At 39.7% G+C, this 24,485-nt stretch overlaps 1 protein-coding gene across 1 annotated transcript; it reads left to right on the forward strand.

Annotated features, from left to right (window-relative positions):
- The first annotated feature begins 51 nt into the window (after positions 1 to 51).
- RNMT (RNA guanine-7 methyltransferase) lies at positions 52 to 24,208 on the forward strand. Its single transcript, XM_079108872.1, has 11 exons — positions 52 to 115; positions 1,953 to 2,411; positions 3,848 to 3,983; positions 6,852 to 6,977; positions 9,126 to 9,235; positions 10,457 to 10,638; positions 11,123 to 11,287; positions 13,419 to 13,536; positions 16,912 to 17,013; positions 18,449 to 18,482; positions 20,277 to 24,208. Exons 2-11 carry the CDS (start codon positions 2,031 to 2,033, stop codon positions 20,312 to 20,314), a joined length of 1,392 nt encoding a protein of 463 aa, XP_078964998.1. The 5' UTR covers positions 52 to 115; positions 1,953 to 2,030; the 3' UTR covers positions 20,315 to 24,208.
- The last annotated feature ends 277 nt before the right edge of the window (positions 24,209 to 24,485 follow it).

Here is a 24,485-nt window from a genome sequence, read left to right on the forward strand (position 1 = left end):
CGCTCCCCTCCGGGACGTCCCGACACGTGACCGCGCGCCCCCGGAAGTGACGTAACAAGACTCGCGTGGCGCGGAGCCGCCGTTTCCGCAAACAGAATCGTGGGTGGCGGCGTAGGTGAGTGCGGCCGGCCTCTCGGCGGCCTCTCGGCGCTGCTTTGTCGTTAGTCCCTCGGCTGGATGAGGCTGCGGCAGGAGCGCGCCGACTCCTGGCCGGGCTCGCCTCGCACGAGCCCTGCGCCTCCCGCACCGGCCGCGCGGCGCTCCCTGTCCCCGCGGCGCCCGGCAGAGTGGGTGCTGCTTGGGGCAGGCGGGCGGGCTATGGCTCCTCTGGAGCGCGCGGGCCTCGCGGACCGCTGCGGAGCTGCACCAGCGCGCGCCCGGGCGGGCCCGCTGTGAGGTCCGAAGCGGGCTGGTCTCTGGAGCGGCGCCACGGAAGCCTGAACCCAGGTCCAGCGTTAGGCCGCGCGGTGACGTCAGGGGCCGCGGCCCGGGAGGCCCTTCTGTGGCGTGGTCTCGCGCCCCGGCAGTGACAGTCTAGCCGGCGCGTCGGGGCCACCAACCTGTCTGGCTGCGGTGTAGGCAGACGGGAAGCAGGAATCACCGGCAGAGCTGGCTCCGGAGGCGTGGTCGCCAGGCGCGTGGAAGCACCCTGCGCTGGCCGATGCGTGTGCGCCAGGTGTCAGCTCTGCTCCAGGCCCCTCCTCGGGGGTGCTGAGCAGAGTGCTCTTGTGAGGTTCTGGGGGTGGAGCCCCTGAGCCAGGTGGCTGCCGATTTAAGTGTCCTTATCTGTTACTGCAGTCTTTCTGGGTGCTGTGCCTTCTATTTTGCGGGATTATGTTTTTATGGTAGCACATGTGTGAAAATAGTGTCCCGTGTAAATAAAATTCACACTTAGATTCCAATGCTGATTTTAGGTGATAATTAGCTAATTTAGGCTGCTAATTTAGGCAGTCAAAGATGATATACTTCTTTTATACTTGAATGTAAAATCTATTTCCTTGTAAGAAATAAATGGCAGAAGAGGAGAAATAGGAATTTGATAATAAAGAGGTCAGTTTTCCTCGGTAATCATTTTAAGTAATTAGTATGCAAATCATGTTTCTGTTTGATTTTTTTTCCCCAGCCTTCTCTGAATCTGTTCTTTCCTGCTTGACACCTTTTGGTACTGTTAACAAAATACCTTACCCAACCAGTGGAAGTTAATATCCCTTGAAATCCATCTGGGTTCATTCTGACTCTCTATATCTATTCCCTTAAGCAACCTAACATTCTTTGTTTTTTAATAGTGGTATGTACTTTGTAAGTTTCTTGAACACACTATTCACATTGAGCTCTGCAGTAGGAGAGTAGTAATTTATCAAATAACTTAATAAGCAAACCAGCATAATAATTTCCATACAATAGTTCAGTTATCTCCGTCTTCCTCCCATTTTCTACATAAGCCAAAGAATATATTTGAAGAAGACAATGGTTATTAAACTGCAGGCCGAGTCTTGAAATTTGTCTAAAGCCATTCCACTCTCTTTACTTTCCAAAGGATTTAATAAGTATTTACATCCCACCAGTTTTGTATCTGTTTAGAAAATTACTACACATAAATTGGGAAAAGTGTAATATTCGTGCTAAATTTTTGGTTAACCACATTTGCTTGCTAATAGAGTATGTGCCTCTGTTGTGTACTCCAAAAAACTTAGGATTTGAGAATTGGGATGCTCCACCTGTGTTTGTATATATCCTCATTTCTTTTGTCAATATTAGTGCCTGTAGTGACTTTTTATGAATAATTACAGGAAGTCATACCTAATATACACTTATTAACATTTCATAATGTTCTCTCTACAATGGGATTTTTAAAAACTGGTTAATGAAATTAAACGGCTAGCTTCTAGTTAAAATTATTTTAAAGTTTGGGCTTTAGTGTTTTAAGTAATATAAAATTCTTGTCATTCTAGTGTTGGTTCATGAAGTTTTATCATCAATTCAAATAATTGAGAATAGAAAATTCTACAAAAGCAGAGGAATATTAAAAAATGGCTCTGGAACAGGCAAAAGCTTCAGTAAATTCTGAATCAGAGACTTCATTCAGTATTGATGAAACCACAACAGCTTCTGGGACTGGGTTTACTGTAAAGACTTCTGTCTGTGGGCCAGTAGATACACCGAAGAAGAGAAAAGAGTTTGAAGATGATCTTGTTGAGCAAAGTTCCAGATATGAGGAAGACAGTCCATCCAAGAAAAGAAAACTTGATGTTGAATTTGTCCCAGAGGAAAAAGGTTCTGGTGATGTTGAAGGTGTTTCAAAGAAAAGGAAACTGGAAACTGATGATGATCTAAAAGATGAGCCTTCGACTGGAGATGGCACTCAGAAAAAGAGAAAAATAGAACTGGAGGATATTCCTGAAAAGCAGAAAGTATGTTAAATGTGTTTTATTCCTAGTAGAATTTGTCAGCTGGAAATGTGGAGCAGCTATGGAATTAGGCTGGTTGTTACATAATCTTCATAAGTTAAGAATGTTCTAGTTTTAATACACAGTAGGCTTTTAACTCTTAGCACTTAATTTTTGTTAGGATGAAATTTGTATTAATGAGGTGTTTTTTTATGTTATTTCAGAACTCTTATTGACCAGAAACTTGAAAGCCAATTTTTTTTTTTTTTTATAAAAAGAAAAGAATATGAGGTCTAATGATTTAGTTACTTATTTCCTTTTCATTGGGTATTTATTTCTTTTGGTTTTGTCTGAGATAGTTAAGATGGTCACTTAAGTGACAAATTTCAGAATCATACTCGGCTCTACATTCCTTTATTAATGTAATTAGACTATAATTATCTCCAACTTCATTTTGAGGATCTATCCTTTATTTAACAGCCTTCTTGGTCTGTGAACCAGGCCACCCCCAACTTCTTATTATCATAGTGTGTGTACAATTGATGCAATAATCTGATATTTACCAGGGAAATTGTGGAACAAGGGATATCAAATTTACCATATTGGAAAGTTGAGACAATCTGGAGTTGGAGAGAAAAGTAAAGGAGGAACAAAATTTGACCATCAGCCCTAGAGAGAAAAGTGACAGGTCAGGATTTTGATGTTGGTGTCCTTGAAAAAAAGGGGAGCTTGTATTTTATATGTGGTTTTTCAGACATTTACAGGCAGTTTTGTTGTTGTTTTTCAAATGAAATTTTAACCTCAAACCCAGTATGTAAGACAGATATAAAATGAGCCACTTTGAAAAGGGAGGTGGGAGAATCTTTACCCACTGTGGAATTTTTATATAATTCCTAGTGTCTTACCAAATACAGATTGAAAATTGTTGATTTAGATTAATAGTATATAGTAGGAGTCACTGACACTGAGCATAGCCTACTTCCCTTGAGCATAGCCTACTTCCCTTTAATGCCTTCGTATGTTACCGTATGTTTAGTCCCCACAACAATTTCGTAATAATGTAACAAGTGTAATAGCTTATTTCTGTTTTATTCTCTTGTAGGAACGCAATATGTTTACTTTTATTGAATTGAATAAATCAGAACTCCAGAAGTGTACTGGTTTTATTAAGATGTTGACACAAAAATTATAAAGATGAAAAATCAAGACAAAAATTTTAAACCTCAAATGTTTTTCATAGGGAATAGGGGAGAATATACCTCGGGTCTGGTAATGATTAATGGCATTTACATTGGTAATGCCATTGCTTAGTGAGATTTATTTCGGTAGTTTTTTTTATTCTTTGATAAGTCAGATGATCTGAGGTGTTTTTGTTGTTGTTGGGTTTTTTTGTTTGTTTTTGTTTGAAGCCATGTCCTGAACCTTGAACCTTAATTTTCTTTCTTCTCTTCTATTTTCAGATCTTGGAAGGAGGACACAGCTCAACCGTGGCTGCCCACTACAATGAGCTTAAGGAAGTTGGTTTGGAGAAGCGTAGTCAAAGTCGTATTTTTTACCTAAGAAACTTTAATAATTGGATTAAAAGTGTTCTTATAGGTATAACTGGTTTTAGCCTTTTAGTCTGGAGGGTGTTTAAAATTTTATTTAATTATTTTGCAGTGCTGGGAATGGAACCCAGGGCTTTGAGCACACTAAGAAAGGGCTCTACCACAGCTATATCCCCAACCTTCGCTTTCTTTATTTTTTTTTTCTGCCCAGTGTTAACCGTATTTCAAACTATTAGGTCTTTAATTCTTAATAATTCAGTGATCAAACCTTGACTTTATAAAGCTGGAGCCAAAACTAGACCTTTGAGAAAAATTCTTTTCCTATTTAACTATTTCTTTTTTTGTTACTATTGGGAATTGAAGGAACCCAGAGGTGCTTAAAACACTGAACCTTTTCCTAGCCCTTTTAAAATTTTTTTTATTTTGAGACAGGGTCTTGCTAAATTGTTGAGGCTGGCTTTGAACTTGGAATCCTCCTGCCTTAGCTTCTGGAGCTACTGGGATTATAGGCGTGAACCACCACACCCGCCTCTTACCTACTTTCGATTGAGTGCCTAGATGTTAATTGATGTTAAGGTGATCAGACTTTCAAAAGGCAACGTGCTTCTTTCAACTTGGAATTAAGGTTGTCTAGTGCTGTTAAGTGATTATTTCACTCTGATAGTTGCTGAAAGCCTGGAGTATACCAAGTGAAAAAAATGGTCAGTGCCATGGGATTTTTTGTTTGCTAGTTTTGTTTTGTTTTTTAATCTCTGGTCGGTTAGTGAGTTGGCATTGATGGTCCATTGAACTTTGGCATGGGAGGGGTTGGACGGTTTCTTGGAAGAAATAAAGTTTACTTTGAGGATTAATGAAAATATTAAACTTTTCAAAACCAACATTTTATCTAGAAAACTTGCCCTTGAAATTAAAATGGAAACGAGTAAACAAATTATGATTCAGAATATAATTATGATTTATATATCTAGTACATTGTGATGATTAGACTTACATGAGGTTAGAGAATATTTGAAGGCTCGTGTGTTTTTAAGTTTTCATAATAAAGGGTTGTTTTGTTCTGTTTTTTAGGCAGTCTAAGCAAAAGTGAGAATGCTTTCTTAATGTACTACAATGAATAAAGTGCTAATTATGAGTATTTTCTACTGGTTTTGATGATAACTTATTAATTTTCAAAGAAAAATTATCCATTCTGAGAAGTATTAGGAGTGGGAATTAACTATTTTCAAACTGTTTTTCTGTGTCATTTTTAACATTCTTATTTATTACAGAAATGTGATATATTTGATTCTGCTGGTTGTCAGGTAGGGTAAATGAGTGTCTGCTTCTGTTTTGTTTTGTTTTTAAAGGTTAACATTATGACATTTTTCTTCTTTCTGTAATGGAGCTAGAACATGCTAGGCAAGTGCTCCACCACTAAGCTACAATCCAGCCCAAAGTGTTGGGCTCAGCCTCTGTTCTTGAGGCTCTGACCCAGTCCTAATTTCTTTTCAGATACTCTCTTCTTCATTATCCTCATTGAAGTAGGTAATTTATAGGATTTTTTTTTTTTTACAATGTATCATTTACTGATGTATTTTTTTCATTGAATAAATATTTTGAGTTCGTATTTGTCACATTTTACTTAAAAATATTTTTATAATTAGGAAACCAGGTAGTTTACAAAAAGACTTGAGTCACAAACTTAGCAAAATTTTCTCATCATATTCATGGTATTCTTCAAAGAGTACTTGCTCTCCGCACCTGTTTTTCTCATCCTTATGCAGTCAGTGTGATCTGTGCCAAGCTCCCTTTTGGTGTTTCCTTTATCTCATTTTTTCTTTCTTCTTAGTGCCTATAGCTTAGTAATAGTTCTTGAATGTAATAAAAATTGTTTTTTTGTTTTTTTGTTTTTTTTTAAATAATGTTTCATGATGATTTTCCCCTTAGCCTACCATGTAGAAATAGATTTTATAATTATTTATTTATTCTTTCTGGTTGTTTTCATGCTATATTCTTAAGATTCATGGCAGAAAATTCAATATGGAACACTCGTGCTTCTGTCAAAAAGATCTTACAGACTTTGAAAAACAGAAGTATTTGTACAGAATGTTTTAGCATCAAAATAGTAGTACGTGCATGAGCTAGAAAGTTAGACTCAGATGAAAACAGGGAAAGTGGATCTAGGATTCAATATTATATCAAGTTTTAGAATTGCTGAATACTTTATCTTAATACATTAACAAGCCTTTAACTGATATTTGCTCTATTTGGTTATTAATTTGGGGACCTGTGATTTTTATTTGTTGGCTATTAATGTGTTTCGGTAGATTGGGGTGTTTAAGGATTCTGATGATGGTAAAATTAAAAGGTAAGTATAGTTTTCAACAAGTTCTTGTTTTTCTTTTAGTGATAAACCTGACTACTTTTATGAAAATCAAGCACTATTATTCATTGTATAATCAAACACCTAGCTATGGAAAGAGAAAGCTTAAAACAATGAATAGTTTTTTTTCTCTTATCATAAGTGTTGTTATCTTATTGTATAAATTAGAATTTGAAATGTTTGCTGTTTGATGTTGACTCAGATTCTAAAAGTAATCTTTAAAAAACTGCCTTAGGGCTGGGGATATAGCTCAGTTGGTGGAGTGCTTGCCTCGTAAGCACAAGGCCCTGGGTTCCGTCACCTGCACTGCCAAAAAAAAAAAAAAAAAAAAAGCTTAGCTTCTTCAACTTTCTGAAGCACCAGACATAGAATCTTTAATCTTCGGGAATAGAGGATCAAGCTCTATTTATTTTTTGAACTATTAAGTTACAAATAACTGTTTAAGTGAAATAGTTTACATTTTCTGTTAGATATTAGTAGATTATTAAAGATAACAGTTTATGCTTTAGTAAAAGTGAAGAAAAGATCATTTGTTATGCCTAATTTCTCTCTTAGGGGAATTTTTGGAAAAGGTACGACAGAAAAAAAACCACAATATCACTGTTTTGGACCTGGGATGCGGTAAAGGTGGAGATTTGCTAAAGTGGAGAAAGGGAAGAATTAGCAAGCTCATTTGTACTGGTAAGATGATCGTTAGTCTAGGAAGGAATGGCCAATGATCATGCAGGGGAATGGGCAGTGTGAAGGCTCTCTTTATCAGCATGAGCTAAAACATCTTTAGGTAAGGTTTCTGGGGACTACGCATGTTTTCAAAAATTAATTGTAAGATTTTTCTGATGGTTTTGTAATAGACAGTGAGCCTGGGATAACTTGTTCTTCCCCAAAGGAAGGAGGCTATCAAAGGAAATAGTCACGTCTACAGGACAAATTTGCAAAGGTCTCCCCTGGCCAAGATAGGAAATTTGAACATGAAAAACAACAGTGACTGAGCGTATCAAATGAAAAAGCCACATGTCCACTCTTGGAGGATTGAGAGACTCATGTTTTGTAACTCAGTACATTAAGGGGAGGGAATGAAACATTCTTCTTACCTCGCCCTAACATGAACAGTATTTCAGGGAAACCAAATGGTTGAAAGAGGAAACTTCTCTTTATTGAAAAATCATAGTAAATGGAGAAGGAATAATAGATTAGAAAATCACATGTTTCTTTGCCCTTGGTGAAATAATAGATCTAGGCCACAGTCTTAATGAAGTTCCTATCTAGCACCTGGGCCTGTGGTCAGTCTGATCCTGACGTGGGCTGGGCAGATGCCACACTCCTCCTGATATCAGGAGTCGGAGGAAGGATAGCAGCACCTCCTGCAGCATTTGCCTGAGAAGCAGCTCTTCCAAGTTTTTGGTTTGATGAACCCTGTATACTTTAATTATTGAAGACTCTAGAATACTTTTGTGTGTGTGGTTCTACCTATAGATATCATTTTAGAAATAAAATGATTTAAAAGTGTTTTAATTCATTACAATAAACTTCATCAGAAGACTGGTATTTTTCTTTTCATTTTTGCTAGCCCCTAGAGTCTGGAGTAATAGCAGACAGCTAGACTCTCATGTTGGTCAATGTTTTATGTTATTTTAGTTGATGAGTATTGTAAAATGAAAAATATTTTAATAGCCATTTCAGATAATTGTGGATATTCATCTTTAACTTTGTATTAAAACTCAACAAGTGGTAGTTCCTTAAAGGTTAGTTATAATTTAGAATCTGATATCTTATTGATGAGTTCTCCATACCATGTTCCATGAAAATCCATTGGTCTGTCTTGTATATCCTGCTTGGTTTTGTAATATATGGGAAATACTGTTAAGTTATGCAGTTCTAAGTGTTGACACCAAGAAATCACATTTGGTTAATACCACCATAGATGAGAAAAGCCTGAAAGATTAGGAAGCTCCTTATCCAATGGTGGCCAAGTACAGCTTTTTCAGAATTTTAATTTTTGCTTAAAGTCAGATTTTATCTTTGGCAACAAATACTATCTATTGTTTTCTTTGAAATGGCACTTAATTTTCAAGAAAATATGCCCCAGATCCTCAAGTCTGAATAACCATTTTTGTCAGTCATTCTTTCACATCAAAATGACTTTCTGTGAGAAAAGTGTGGTTCACAGCTTGTGGTTCACAGCTCAGAACAGTCGTAATAGTGCTGTGTTGTAAGGCAGGTCACACGTGGTCGTGTGGCAGAATGTTTTGTTACTTCCCATTTCATCACACACAATATCAAAAGATGTATTTAAGAGCCAAGATTTAATAAATCTAAGTTTTAGTGACTTACCAAGAACATTAAGCGAAACTGGCCTTTCCAGGGTTATGTAGTGGTGAAGAGTATATGAAGCGTTGCCTATGGCGTGTGGCGCTGCTCCTTGTATTGATGGTAAAGTGCCTGTATCGAAACCACCACTGCTCTTGTACCACCAGTGCAAATCTCAAAACAGGAGAATGGGCAAGAGCACTCCATTTTGAAAAGAAAAACTTGATTTTTCCTCAAGTGGACTTATGGAAAATGCTAGATTTTATAAGTTGTTTGCTTTTAACTTTGAATAAGTATTTAAAAATCATACTAGAGCTTTTCTGGTGTCATTAACCTGGTAAGAAACCTAGATCGGTTTGAGAAATAATAGAGAATTTGCATTGGGACAAAGAATTTTAAATGAACTAGAACCTCTTGCTGGTACCAAGGCTGGATTTCATGCCAAAGTTTATCAGTTGAGATTGATGTCTAGATTTTTGCCATTCTGTGTTGATAATCTCTGATACTTTTTTGCCCTTCCAGATATTGCAGATATTTCTGTCAAACAGTGTCAGCAGCGGTATGAGGACATGAAAAATCGTCGTGATGAATATATTTTTAATGCAGAGTTCATAACTGCTGACTGTTCAAAGGTACAAAGTTTTTGTTTTTGTTCTTGTTTCTCATTTAATGCATTTGTTAAAATGTGTTTTGAAACATTAAATTTTTAGGACATGCATTTTCATTATCAGCTAGAAATTCTCTTATGATAAATCCCTTCATTAACTCACTGAGTACTTCTGGGAATTTTTCACTTTTAACAATTTGAGTTGTTGAAATCACTTTGTTGCCTTTTGGTTTGAGCAAGATCTGTTTTCCAGTTAGTCATCCCTTAGTAACCAAGTGAGGTGTGTCAGGTGTGGGTAATAGGTTCCAGAACTCACGGATACCATAATCCGCAGATGCTCCAGTCTCTTTATTTAAAATGGGGGGCATAGTATTTGCAGATAACCTACATACTTGAAATCATCTTTAGATGATTCACAATACCTAATGTAATGTAAATGCTGTGTAAATGGTTCTTAAACTGTATTGTTAAGGGACTGATGACAAGGAGGAAAGTACATAGACTCAATGAGTTTTTGTCTTGTATTTACAGTCTGGTTGGTTGAATCTACTGACGTAGAACATGAAGCTGTGATAGGCTATTTAAATAGAATTGAACTTAGTATGTTTTCTTCACCTTGTAATTTATTAGTTTCCCATCATAGCAGAATCTTTTTGCTTTTTCCATCTTCCACCTGTTTCCAAATTTCTAAACTGTTAAAGACAAGAGCTGCTGAGGCACTTGAGCAGTGAAGGTCTCGCTGTGAATTTGGTGCTGCTTGTCTGATTTGTTAGCTCTCATTTAAATATTGAATAGCTTTAATCAACTACACATTTTGTTTACAGTTTTGGAAGTGAAAAAGTAATGTGATAAACTTGTATTTCTTTAAGATTCCAAAGGCCAGGTTTGTTTTCTTTTTTTTAAACCCAAGTAATTATTAAATGTCATTTTACTTTAGCCATCAAATAAAACCAAATGAAAGGATCGACTTTAAAAGTAATATTTGATTGATTGACTTTTAACATGATTTCAGGCCTAGGTTTTTAAATTACTATGAAAATGGGAAGCAAGTTAGTCTTTTAAACCAGAATGAAAGAATAGTTTTTAGATTCTTGTCATATACAAGGAAAAGAATAGTTCGAAGATTTGATAACAAGGAGTAGTTGGCAGGGTGTGTCTGCTTTTAGTTTAAAAATCCTAAATTCTAGGAATTAAATTGTTTAATCTGTGTTATTTTAAAACCTTAACCCATTTTAATTTATTTCAGGAACTTTTGTCTGACAAATTTCGTGACCCAGAAGTGTGCTTCGACATCTGTAGCTGTCAGTTTGTCTGTCATTACTCATTTGAGTCGTCTGAGCAGGCCGACATGATGCTCAGAAATGCCTGTGAGAGACTTGGCCCTGGAGGCTATTTTATTGGTACAACTCCTAACAGCTTTGAGCTGATGTAAGCACTTTTAACTACGTGTAGTTTACAAAATATTCAGCATTAAGCTTACAGAATTAAGTAGCACATGTTGATCACAAATAGAGTTTATACAAATATGCCGTTTAGTTTTACAGATGCTAAGCACTTGGATAATGTATTTGAGTAGCTGCTCAACAATTAACTTTTAAAACCTTATGTGTAAGTTAGAGACTGATTTCCATTAAGCCAGAGGTTTTAGTGGTAGGCAGACTCCCCATCAGCTTCTAAGGCCCAAAGACAGTCCAACTCCCATGAAAATGATACCTTCTGGCTTAATTTTATTAGTGAGACTCTTGGTAGTCTTATAGTATGCTGATTCTTAAAAGTAGCTAGAATCCAGTTAAAAAGTCAATCAAGTGTCTTTTGCAATTGCATCATATAGCTTTTCACATGCATAATCTGGATAATTTACACTGATCACAATTTTAATCTTTTTGTTTTGGTTGGGGACTAACACTTCTAGAAGACGCCTTGAAGCTTCAGAAACAGAGTCATTTGGAAATGAAATCTATACTGTGAAATTTGAGAAGAAAGGACATTATCCCTTATTTGGCTGCAAATATGACTTCAACTTGGAAGGTGTTGTGGATGTCCCTGAATTCTTGGTGTATTTTCCATTGCTAACTGAGTAAGAATGTCATTTATCTGTTGCTATTCTTTTCGCTTCCTGATTAAAAGAGGAAAAACCCAATATTGCTACTTATCCTCTATTTTAAATGGGTTCCAAAGAAAAAGTCTAGCCTTGTAAAAAAGATGGTAGCCTCAGATCCAGGATTGGTTCCCTAGGCCTCTTACAGCCTGTTTTCTTTCATTCCTGTAGTTATTTTATAGTGTGGGTAAGAAAAGGAGCCAGTTGCCTTCAACTGCAACAGAAAATACCTGACCTTGCAGTTAGTAAAAAGCTGTTCTTCTAGCAACTGCTTATAATTTTGCTAATATAAAGTCTTTTGCATTTTAGTATAGTTTTGAAATTGCCTGTATCTTACCAACAATGTTGATAATAAAATTCTGATTCAGGAATGTATTCCCCCATTTGCCTGAATTCCCTGGAGTCCTGGAAAACTGTAGATTGTAGGAATACTTGGGGTGCTGGGCTCTGTTAGGTAAGGCTTTGAGTCCGTTGGATATGCCTTGATATTGGTGGTTTCCCTGCTGGGGAGAAGGTAAGGTCCATTTAAATGGAGTCCGTGTGACAGTTGGCCAAACTCAATTCCTACTTTTTTGAAAATAAAAGTCTTTTGAATATTAATTGAGAAAAGCAAGTTCTATTGTCTGCTTAGTTTTCTTTGGTGATTGTTTGAATTGGGACTCAGTCTATCTTATAAAATTATGGTTATAAGGTTTTTAGGGGTTTATAATATATAAAAATTCTATGTAATAATAATATATAAGAAAATCAAGTAACGTTACTAGACATGAGGAAAATACTATGTATGATTTTATAAATATTAGCTATTTATACTATTTTTAAAATTCTTAAGATTTAGTTAACTTTGGAGAAATGTACTATTCCTCAAACTTTATAAAAGAAGAAACTAAACCATTTTGTTCTTCATAAGTGCTAAACAAACTTACCAATCTACCTGCTGCCTAATAATGATAAATTGCCTGATAGGATAAACTTATAAAGTCACAATTACTCAGTTTAATATCTAATTTTAAATAATTTATTCAAACAGGTATGAAACAGTCTAAAAAAAAATGAAGGTTTTGAGATGCTCTTTTGCAATAAAAAAGCTGAACAAAAATATACATAGCTTTTACTGCAAAACCTGTTCAGATCCCTTTGTAAATGAGTGCCTCAGAGGCCATGTTTGGAGCTTTCAGATTGTGTCCTAAGTACACTGGAGCCCAGTGACGGGGGCTGAAGAGAGGGTAGTAATATGATCAAAGTTGTATTTGTGAAAGCTTATCTGGCTGCATTGAGGAAGGGTGAGACTGAAACAGGAGAGAAGTAAAATGGTTACTGGGCTGGAACAGCAAATGATGACGATTGGTGCAGGATGGTGGCACATGGAGGGGTGGGAGGTGGTCACTGTAGGTAGAAGAGAGACAACTCAGGGACATGCAGCCACTGGAGTGCAAGACCTGGGTTCACTGCAGTAGCAAAGATGGGCAGGAAAGCAGTCGTGGGGTTCAGCCTTGGATATGAGAAGTTCCAGAACGTGACACATCCAGGGGAGGTATCTGATGAGCAGTGGAGTAATTGAGTGTGACCCAAGAGAGTGGAGCCCAGACAGCTTTCAGCATGCCCTGTGGTCAGCACAGGGCAGGCAAGTGGGGCTCCTGGCCACACTCTTCAAACCCTTGAAACTTAGAAAGCGGGTTAAAAGGAAACCTGTAAAACAAACTGCAGAGAAGCAGTCCAAGATGTGTGTTGAAATTAATCGTGTATCCTGCCAGAGAGGCGAAAGGGAATCTTTTAAAAAGGAAGTTGGCATCTGTTTTCAACGCAGCCACAGAGGATCAGCCAAAATCAAATGGAATTGGTAGAAAAGTGTTGCCTACTTCTGAAGCTTTTTTTTCTTTTATTTCCTGACTTGCTTGTTAATGCTAAGAGCTATCTACTACCTACTGGGATTTAGAATAGATGTGGTATGTTAACTCTTTGTTCAGTTTTTTTTTTTTTTTTTAACTCTTATACATTTATGATGGAAATAATAGCTTTTTAAGTTAAGCCTAGATGTCACTGTTTTCATTGCAAAAGTAGGCTGTTGAGTAACATTTTAGAGACCTTTTTATTCATCTTTTTTGGACAGAATGGCAAAGAAGTACAATATGAAACTAGTCTACAAAAAAACATTTCTGGAATTCTATGAAGAAAAAATTAAGAACAATGAAAATAAAATGCTTTTAAAACGAATGCAGGCCCTGGAGGTAAGTGTTTCGAAAAGATATGAAAATTCCATATCTTGGTGAACTTGTTTGCTCTTGAGATCCATTCAAGGCTGTTTAGACCCTAAATATTTAGGTATGTTATATTTATAGTATACGGATTGTCATTAGCTGCTCAGGACACTTCAGCTCCTAAGACAGCTTGATACAGAAACTTTCTATGGTGGGTTCTCAGTAAATACTTAATGAATGAAGGGATGAATGATGCCATTATCAAATTCAGTGCACTGTTTTTTGGTTTTATTTTTCTTCGGTACCAGGGATTGAACTCTGGGGCACTCGACCACTGAGCCACATCCCCAGCCCTATTTTGTGTTTTATTTAGAGATAGGGTTTAGCACCTTGCTTTTGCTGAGGCTGGCTTTGAACTCTCAATCTTCCTGCCTCAGCCTCCCGAGCCACTGGGTTTACAGGCGATGCGCCCATACCCGGCCTCGGCGCACTGTTATAGTAACCTCAGGACAGTTGGCATAGTGGACTGGATAATTCTTTGTGGTGAGAAGCTGTTCTGTGTGCCCTAGGAAATTCAGCAGCACTCCTGGCTCTACCCACTAGATGCCTGCCCCAGTTGCTCTGGGCCCCAGTTGTAACAGACATGGGCAAATGTCCCCTGGCAGGTAAAATTACCCACAGTTGAAAACTATTTCTTTACAACAATGCCCTATGATTACATCAGTAGTTTAGAACCTTCCTGGCCAAAGTGTAAGACAAGTTCACACCATGCATAATTTTGATCTTTGATGACTATTTAGCAAGACTTTCGTCTTTTAGGGTATTATTGCTGGACCTGCTTTACTGCCTAGACTCCTATGCTTCTAATACAGCAGCAAGGGAAGTCTGTGCAAACTGTAAACAGTCATTGATTACATTTCTTTTTTCTTTTACCAAGCAGTGTTTAGTTGGACAGATCTCAACCATTCAGTTAGTTGCTTATTATTGACCAGGATCACAGACCAGAAGTATACTTCAAATGGCATTAAACTTCAGAGAGTTTATTGAATTCAGAATATTCTTTTAAGTACTTGAAGCATACTCCATTTTATTTATTCTCATGGTTACCCCGTAAAGCAGTCACCTTTCACATCTTTTTTCCCCTTTTTCTGTATTCTTTTTTTCCCACTTTTTTTAATCGGTGCATTATAGTTGTACATAGCAGTGGGGTTTGTTGTGATATATTTGTACACGTTGTGTTATATGTGAGTATAATCCAGCCATATCACCTCCCAGTCCCTTGCCCCTCACTCCCCCACTCCACCCCTTGGTCCCTTTCCTCTACTACTCTCCCTTTGATTCTCCTGAGCTCTGCCCCCACCTTACTTTTCACATCTTTTGAATGGGCAGCCCAAGACCCAAAGAGGAAAAATGAGTTGTTGAAGTTCACATACCTACAGACTCTTATATTTTGTTTAGTTTTTATAGGTAGTAGTCAGAAGTTCTCCTGTTGGAGTTGCACGCATGCCCACAATGTGAAGTGAAAGGCCGCCTTTAAGTCCTAAATCGTCTTTTGAAACCCGTAATCAATTAAATGCTCATTAGTTATGTTTTCTATATTTCAGAATTAGGAATGTTTCTGTTTGCGCTGTATTAAGAGCAGGAGCTTATTTTGTTTGTCTTGATGGAGAGGAGAAAACTGGAAACTGTGTCTTAAGTCCCCAGGTGCTTCATGCCTTCAGCACACTGCACTTACCTAACAGGACTCTGCATGCACAGTGAGCAGTTATTTATACTTAGCACATAGGTGATGAACTCATCTGTGTTATTTATTTTAAAATGTACTTAGATGATAGATTTATGATGTGTTAAGGACTCAGACATACAAGGAAAGAATTGAGCATGATAGCAATAGTGAAATGTTCCGAGTCTTGGAAACGAAGAAGTCGTGGAGGAAAAAGGCCGAGAAGCACGAGAGGCACGGATGTTCAAGGAAGTAGTAATAACTGTCACATTTTCTTAGCACGCTCTTCTCCATTTTCCTTCTTCCTTGTGCTGTCCTGAAAATACGACCTATCACCCTGGCTCTCTGGAAGCATAAGCAGTGGTAGCATACAGTTTGAAAAAGTTCTTTAGTTTTTGCTTACTTCTTGACCAAGTTCTTCTGAGGGCCTGTGAAGGACTTGGAGAAGAGGGCAGGACCCCATAATAAGAAGTCACTTGGGTGGCATTATAGTTTAGAGGGACTTCGAGACCAGAGGTGGAAAGAGCCATCAGCTTTAATCTAAATCAGAGATTTTAATTGATCTCCTTCTTGATATTTGCCATAAAAGTCTTAGCTTTTTGAACTTGCATCTTCTGTTGTATTGTTTTTTTGTGCTACTGGGGATTGAACCCAGAGACGCTTTACCACTGAGCTACATCTTCAGCCTTTTTATATTTTTCGAGACGGGGTCTCGCTAAGTTGCTTAGGACCTCCCTAAGTTGCTGAGGCTGGCCTTGGACTTGCAGTACTCCTGGCTCAGCCTCCTGAGTCTATGGGATTACAGGTGTGCCACTGCCCAGCCATATCTTCTTTTGTCCTAAACAAGGTCCTCTGTTGACTTGACTTTTTTATTTATATTATTTCTAATTCCGTTGCATCGTTATCATGTTCACATTTGGCTCTTTTGGTAATACCCATCTTAACTTTGTATTCCAAGAGAAAAAGCCTTTGAGCAGCTGTCAAGAAGATGGAGTTTGTGTTTGTTGCTAAATGGTCCTGGGTTGTAGTTAAATTATATAGTTTGTTCCAGCCATGAATATTCCAATATTGTGATAACAATTGGCCATAATAACTGCTTTAAGAGAGGATTTCTTCCATTTTAATCAGCTTTTCATTGCTGACCCTAAAAAGACCTGACAAAAACTTAGAGGAGAAGTTTATTTGGGGCTCATGGTTCCAGAGATTCAGTCCATGGTCAGCCAGCTCCATAGCTCTGGGCCCAAGATAAGGCAAGCATCATGGTGGAAGAGCATGACAGAGGAAAGCTGCTCAGGACATGGTAACTAGGAAGTCGAGAGAACTCCACTCAGGGACAAAATAGAAACCTCAAAGTTAAAACCCCAGTGACCTACTCCCCAGCCATGCCCTGTTGTCACCCAGTTAATCCATGTCAGTGTATTAGTCCATTGATTGGGCTCAAATTCTAATCATCTCATCTCTGATCTTTCTCACATTTCTCACACATGAACTTAGGTGACCACCTCATATCTAAGCCATAACACTCCTCCCCCTTTTTCCCCTCCATGTGTCAAAAATATGTGTAAGTTTGTAACCCTGAAGTAGTACTTTTAGATTACTCCTACTCTTTTATTCCGTGATTTACTGTTTTGAATTGTAAATGTCAGTGCAACATTTTAAATTAGGATTTAATGTTTCCCCAGCCTTATCCTGCAAATGAGAGTTCTAAACTTACCTCTGAGAAGGCTGATGACTATGAGCATGCAGCAGAGTACATGAAGAACAGTCAAGTAAGGTTACCTTTGGTAAGGTTTCATTTTTTAAAGTATTTTCTAGGAAATGGGAAAAGCAGTCATTGAAATGTATGTAGGTACGTACCTGGAGATCTAGGAAACTCACTTGTTTATAATGCTGGGTTCACTGAGGTGCAACTCAAATGTACAGTAGTCTGCTTCCCCTAAGTTATAACTCCTTTGGTGCCATAGAACATGGAATCATTTATTTAGGTGACTTGAGCATGGAGTGCTGTGTCCAAGATGGTAGAGATGGGGAAACGTTACAGGCACGGTTTGCAGGTCACCCTGCTTTCCTAGGTACTGCTGGCTCAGGGTTGAGAGCTCTGTGACTAGAATGGGAAGCACAGCTTCGTTTTCACTAACTTTAGGGTGGACTTTGATCTTTCTGCTTATGAACACAACAGTACTATAGTGGTGTCAGCTGTTGCTATGACTTTGTCACCAGCGGAAGTTACAGCTGTCTTGATGGCATGCTTCTGCTGGTGTCTTGGAGTACTGTTCCCATCCATTGCTTCTTCAGAATTCCATGAGGTCCTAGAGCTGCCACTTGCACTTGTTGAATAAGTGCGAAGCAGCACAGGTTACTAGATTGACAATGTTTGGTTAACTAGATGTAATTAATTTCCTTTGTATGGTATGTACTTTCTTTTAGGGTTCCTTTGGGGGAAAAAAAAGTTCTTCCAGTGCTCTTTTTTTGGTGGGGGTGGGTGGTGGGTAGGTACCTGGGATTGAACTCAGGAGCACTTGGCCACTGAGCCACATCCCCAGCCCTGTTTTGTATTTTTTTTTAGAGACAGGGTCTCACTAAGTTGCTTAGCGTCTCACTGTTGCTGAGACTGGCTTCGAACTTGCGATCCTCCTGCCTCAGTCTCCTGAGCCATTGGGATGACAGGCATGCGCCACCACACCCAGCTCAGTGCTCTTTGATGTTATAAGATGGTCTTTATAATTTTTTCACTTTTCACCCTCTTTTACATACATTCGCCCTTTTTGGTGGGAGGACAAAGTGGTGAAAAGATGGCCTTGAAGATTAATCTCGGGCTGGGGTGGTGGCTCGGTGGTAGAGCACTTGCCACTCATGCATGGGGCACTGGGTTCAATCCTCAGCACCACATAAATGAATAAAATAAACACATTGTGTCCATCTACAACTAAAAAAACTTTTTTTTAAATTGATCTCAGTCTTGGGACATAGATCATGGCAGAATGCTTATTACCTAGAATGTGCCATGCCATGGGATCAGTGCCTAGTACAGCCCAGGAAAAAAAAGGCTAACTCTCGTTGGTTTCTTTTATAAGCTCAGATCATAATCCTATTAACAGTAAGTTATATGTGTACTTACAGTAAATTGGGGGGGGGGGCACTGTAGTCCACTACTGAAAAATAAAGCATATGTTTGCTTCCCTGTTGCATCTAAAATTTTTTTTTCTTTTTTAATTTTAGGGAACCTTAAGTAAATCAGAATGGGAAGCTACAAGTGAGTATATCTTTGAAGCTGGTTAACTGATAATTACAAAGATTGTTTGAAAGGATCATTAGTGAAAAATTCTAGAATTGTTCTGACACACTTGAGATGCTGTGTATTGATGTTTAAAACAGCACAAAAATATACCTATATCCACCTTTCTTTTATAGCTGTGAAAAAAAAAAGAGAGAGAAAATATATGCAGGCTGTTGCCAAGCATAAAAGTTTACGAGCATACATTTTTCATTGCCTCCTTGTAACTAAACAGCTGTCTCTATTTGAGGTCTTCATCTCAGAATATTTTTTGGCTTAGATGTCATGTCTGTATACTTTATATTTATTTCTGGCCACTTCAGTGCTGACAGTGAAGTCATAATGCTGGAACCTTCAGTGAAGCAGCAGTGAGCCAGGGATCTTAGAGGAGTGTGTGATTGGAAACGAGCCCTCTAGGAAGGCATTCTGAAGTGAGGTCCTGTCTGCAGAAGAGAATTTAGGGGTCTGGCAGGTCTCTGAAGCCCTGCATTACTTCAGCAGATGGAGAGAACCAGAGGGTTGTGGCAGTGGCCATAGTTGGACCCAGGGGTCATTGCAGTGACCGTAGTTGTATGGGTATGTGATTTGGCAGGACTGCACTACAGAAGGATCACAGGGAGGAGGGGACAAGTCCCAGTCAGGATTTGGACAGTTAAGTCTCTTGGCTTGCCTACGTGTGCCGGACAGCTTGTGGCCTTTGTCAGCAAGAGTTGGGTTGTTGTGGATCACTCTGTTTTCTGCTCATGTGTCTGCATGTTGACAGCCACATTTCATTTCAACTGAAAGAAATGCAAAGCTAATAAATGAGCAGCAGAGTAGTGTGACCACGGTAGAGTTTTGTGAAGACAGGTATCTTCCCGGGCAGGTCCTGGAGTTAGCTCAACTTACGTGGCCTTTGTCTTCACTTGTGTTGAATATCTAGTGCCCTGAACATCCCTTGTGATACTGTCAGGATTTGTCACTTTTCGGGGTATTTTGCCCTATAATCTGCAGGTATCTTATTAGAAGATATAATTGGTTTGAACTTCAGGGTAGTGTGCAAAACAAGGAATTAGATTCATTTAGCTGCCTTTAAGTGACCACTTGTCAAAGCAGTGTACCTTGTTTAAGTGAGTTCTTGTGGGAGTAAATGCAAGCAGAAATGTCACTGTCGGGGCCAGGTAAATAGCACCTTAAATATCGATTGTCATGTGGCCTTGACTCACTTTCCTTCCCAGGCCCTACAACACAGTGAGGTAATCAGATGAATCTGAAGGTCTCATACTATATATATATTCTTTTATATTTGCTCTGACTACTTTTATATTGTGCCCTATAAATCTTCATATTAGTTTTTGAGATTTTTGTACAGAGAATTTAGATTGCAACTGCCACTAGTGTTCATTGTAATGTAATTGTTCTATCTACATACCTTGTTTTGGGTAAAAGGATTTGAGTTTTAAGATGTTTTTATTTTAGTTTTCTTTGCTTTTGTATTTTTAGTTTTTCTCGTGCTAAACTGTTTTGAGGGCTCTTAGAGCTGTTGAACTGGCTTGCCAGGCCTTGTGGTGTCCCTGTTTGTAGCAGGTAGAGTTTTGTTTTGAAGTAAATGTAAGTGATCCCATATCTGCCTGAAGATGACTCTGATAATAGAACTTTAAATTAACGAAGCTTTTCTTCTTCAAGTGCTGTGTGCCAGCCTAAGAATTTTCACCAGGTTATGAATTGGACTGAGATTTGTTTATCCTGTGAATGAGAGAAACTAAACTGTTAATATTTTTTATTTTTCTTTAGGTATTTACTTGGTTTTTGCCTTTGAGAAGCAACAGTGAGCACTTATGCACTGGCCCCAAAGTAACGCTCCACCCTCCACAGATATGAACAATCCATCTCGTAGATCTGACAGCCTTCTGTTTATTTTAATTATAAATTAATTGTAAATGTACAGGATGCTGCCGGAAACTCCAGTGTATAAATTCAGCCTTTGCTGTCTGTGACAGATTAACTTGTGACAGATTAACAGAATGAGTTGGGACCTTGGTCTTTAAATATCTATTTTCAGGTAATGTTTTAAGAATTCCATTTACCTGTACTGTCTTAGCTCATAAAAATTACAATATGACTTGTTGAAGCAGCTGAATTCTTCACAGTGTTGAGTTGTGAGTGTGTGCTTAGAGTGTGTGTTTACAGTGTTGTACTTGCTGCAGCTGTGTGTGGTGGAGAGCACACTGCTGGACTACCAGCAGTGGGCTCTTTTCCACGGTTTTGTTACATATTAGTTTTCAAGTTTAAGTGGATTGCTTTCTGTACAGTTTGAATGTAAGTGTTCAATATATGTTGCTGAAGTTATAAATTTAAAATGACTTTAGATGGTCATAAAAGTTACCTAGCTAGATTTTTATCAACTGCATTTTGATATGAACAATTATTTGTTAATATGTTGCAGTTCTGAAACTGCTTAGAACATTTTAGATGGCAACATAGAATTATTTTGGTATTTTAATTTCCTACAATAGCATTAATATATCCAGTTGTCAAAATTGTAATTAGACATTTACCTTTCTTCATTGGACAATGATGCCATAATTAATTTTTCTCAAGATTTATTTAGTGAAAATCCCTCTCTTGTAAAGCCTGTTGGAAATTTGTTCAGATTTGTATATGTAACTGCACTAGGCACATAGGACTGTAGAGGAAGCAGATGCTTAGACTTCAGATTAATCATCATTGATGTTAGATCCAGGTTCCCACCCAGAAGTAAGCAATTTCAGAACCATTATAATTGTCATTAAAATTGTCAGTAGTATAATTACTCTTCCACAACATGCTTACTTGAACTGTTGTCCATATGTCAGCATTCAGGAAACTTGCCAGTATTTGGTTGAACTAAGAGAATTTAAGATTAAAGTAGAATGATTGTGTATTCTTTTTAAATGGTTTATTTAAAGCATGGCTTACAAAGGCATTCTGTAATCATCTACAGTACTTGTTTTAAAAACATGGTCTCTTAATTGCTTTGAATCTGTTGATCATGGTGTTAGAGTAGCAAGCTTCTCAACAAGAGAACATGGGTTTCCTTCCTCTCTTCTGTTCCTCCTGCAGTCTGTCAGTTTCACAAAGATCACGTCTTCTTGCCATAGTGGTGGCTTTCCGTGCCATCACTTGGAAAACCAGCATTAGCGTACTTGGCTGGAGCTGCGTGACTAGCAGAGGCGTGTGGTGCTGGCCAGTAGGGAGGATGGGGCTCCTACTCAGGCAGCAGCCCTTTCCCTGGAGCTTTGCTTGCCCCCCCCCCCCCCCCCCCACTTCTCCCTGCTGCAGTTAAGTGTCTGGACAGTGACTCAGGATGATCCTTTAGGAGAAGGACTGGAAATGGCACCCCTGTCCACCATCGCCCCTCACCAGGGAGGGGGAAGCCAACACACGGGGAACACCCACAGTCTGAATGGTTGGTTCAGGACATATCCAGTGAGAAGGCCCTGGTTTTTCCCTTGTGGGCCAAGAAGAGCACCTGAGCTTGAGCCCAGTGAAGAGGGCAGTCCATGAGAGGCTCCAGGGCACTCAGATCTGCTCTGTGGTTGTCCTCCCTCCAACAATGAAATGAGAAATGAAGATCAGACCAGCTCTTCATAGGAAAGATCCAGCCTGAGAAGTGGATGATTGACGGGGGAGCATGGCTGCATTTTGTTGCTACCAGGAACACTAACATTGAATTCTTTGGGTCTAGAATCTACTCCAGGAAAGACACCAGTGACCACAGTGTCCAGGAGAGGAGCAAGTGAGTTCCAGCAGTTTGCAGCTGCCCTCTGGTGTCCTCACCTGTCGAGGGTGGCAGACCTGACTTGGCACAGCGAGTGGACCTTCCTGTGCTTGAGTCCACTGTGTTTCCAGAGAAACACTGGCTTTAGTGGGAGAAGCCACTGAGAGGCTTTGCTTAAGTTAATGAGCAGGCCAAGCCTGAAAAGTCGGTTGTCAGTGCAGTGGGTTCCCTGGCCCACTCCTTCACCCCGCATGGGAAGTCTCGGAAGCGTGATCGCTGCCTGACTTCACAGGTCATGATCAGAGCAGAGGGCTGTGAGGGAACGGGCCCTGAGGCAGGGTGCGGCGTTGCTCAGTGAAGAGCAGAGCAAGTCCTTGAGCTTCTGAGCTCGTTGCATTCAGGTTTCATTTTGATGAAGATGTGGCTTCCTGTGTAGGCCTGCCTGCAGGATCAGAGTGGCAGCGTGACGGTTCCAGTGGTTTCTCTTTCACAAGCTTTCTGTTGTCTACCTCAGGCTTTGTATGTGGGTCATCCGGAGCCAGGCACTGCAGAGGTCTCTAGACCTGCAAAGTGGAGGCCATACCCGGGGGCCTGGACCCTGGAGTGGAAGTTGTACCACGGTGCCTGTGGTGTGTAGGCCCGGTGGTCGTGTCAGACCACCACCTCTCTAGCTGCTGCACATCAGTACGGTGCACCTGATGAGAAATTGTTTATGTCCCACCCTCTGACAGCACTGGTCCTGATTCTTTGAAGATTGAATGCAGTGGCTGCTGTGTTTACTTAGTGGCAGAGAGTTGTGGGACTGGGCCAGGGGACTGTCAGCTCTGCTCCCCCTCCTGTGTTTTCCAGTTCCTCTCCATTCTGTGTAGGCCTGGGGCATGAGCATGCATTTCTCCCTGCAGAATTGAGGAGACAGGAGACACCTGGAAATGCGCCCCATAGTTTGGCTGTGAAGACTCTTGGGTGAACCCCAAGCCCTCTGCTCTCTAGACTTATTCTGGGCCATCCTTCCTTGGGAACAGCACACCTTAGACAAAGCCAAGTTGACAGCTCACATTTGTGAGTCTCCTACCTTGTGTCAGTTGCTTTTCTAAATGTTTTACATCTGGTAATTCATTTTGATCTTTAAAACAACTCTTCATGGTGCAAGGACCATTATTTCCCTTTTATGGGTGAGAAAATTGGGGTAGAGAGGATGCAGATTGCCCAGGACAGAGGCCGCGTTTTAACACCCCACCCAAGGTGTACCTGCAATCCAGTTGCAGGTCTCAGACCTCCAAAGCACTGTCCAGATGATCCTCGCCTATCACTCCCTGAAACCGCAGGGTTAGCTGTTGGGGGTGCCATCATGTGGGATCAAAACTTACTTGCATGTTCCCGAGAAGAGCATTGATTCCTGAAGGAGAGGCTGTGGAGGGAGGTAGAGAGGATGCCCAGGACTTAAACCTGCTGGAAGGCAGAGCAGTGTGCTTGGGCACAATGTGAGGCCCACCAGCAGCCAGGCCTGCGCCGTCGGTTTTGAGCAGTGCTGCTCTTCCCATCACCCGCAGGGCCGCACAAGTTGGAGAGCGGGGCTGAGCAGAGAAGCCAGGGGAGCACGCCTGCAGTCAGCAGAGGAGCCAGGCAGAGGCAGTGGCTGTTTTCACTTTTTATTGAAGGAGGACACCTATACAAACAGCCGCGATACTTCACAAGCAGAACACACACAGGCACTTACTCCCCAGGCTCCTGTCGGGCTTCCTCCTGGCAATGGTCCCCTCCTCCCCGTGGTAACCACTTTGCAGCTATAATAGCATAGACTGGTTTGTATTGTTTGTATGTGAATGGAATTGAACATGATGCATTCTTGGTATCTGGCTTTCACTGAGCAGTATGTGAGTTTTTTGTTGTATGTGTTTGTACATGGTTCATTCTCATGGTTGTAATGTATTCCATTGTGTGAATAAACCACATATTATTTATCTGATGGATGTTTGGTTCATTTGCAGCTTTGGAACTGTTGGTATGGCCCCGATTATTCTAGCACGTGAATTACGTATTTCTGCCGTAGAATAGAACTGTAGGGCCACAGTAGGTACATCACATTCGACTTTATTGACTACTGCCAGCTTTCCAGAGTTCCAGTTGTCCCATATCCTCACCGACTCTATGGTGTTTGTTCACATTATCCTGATGTGTGTGCAGTGGCATCTTGTGGCTTCAGATTTTATTGCACTGATTGTTAATGAGATTGAGCCCTGGAT

Source organism: Sciurus vulgaris (genome assembly GCF_902686455.1).
Source record: "Sciurus vulgaris genome assembly, chromosome: 13".
In the NCBI taxonomy this organism is placed as follows: Eukaryota; Metazoa; Chordata; class Mammalia; order Rodentia; family Sciuridae; genus Sciurus; species Sciurus vulgaris.

Excerpts from the sequence above, each read along its gene's own strand:
- RNMT (XM_079108872.1), top strand. The coding sequence starts at position 2,031 with ATGGCTCTGGAACAGGCAAAAGCTTCAGTAAATTCTGAATCAGAGACT. Across the intron at positions 3,984-6,851 it reads GATTAAAAGTGTTCTTATAG|GGGAATTTTTGGAAAAGGTA; the intron begins GTATAACTGGTT and ends TTTCTCTCTTAG. Across the intron at positions 11,288-13,418 it reads TATTTTCCATTGCTAACTGA|AATGGCAAAGAAGTACAATA; the intron begins GTAAGAATGTCA and ends TTTTTTGGACAG.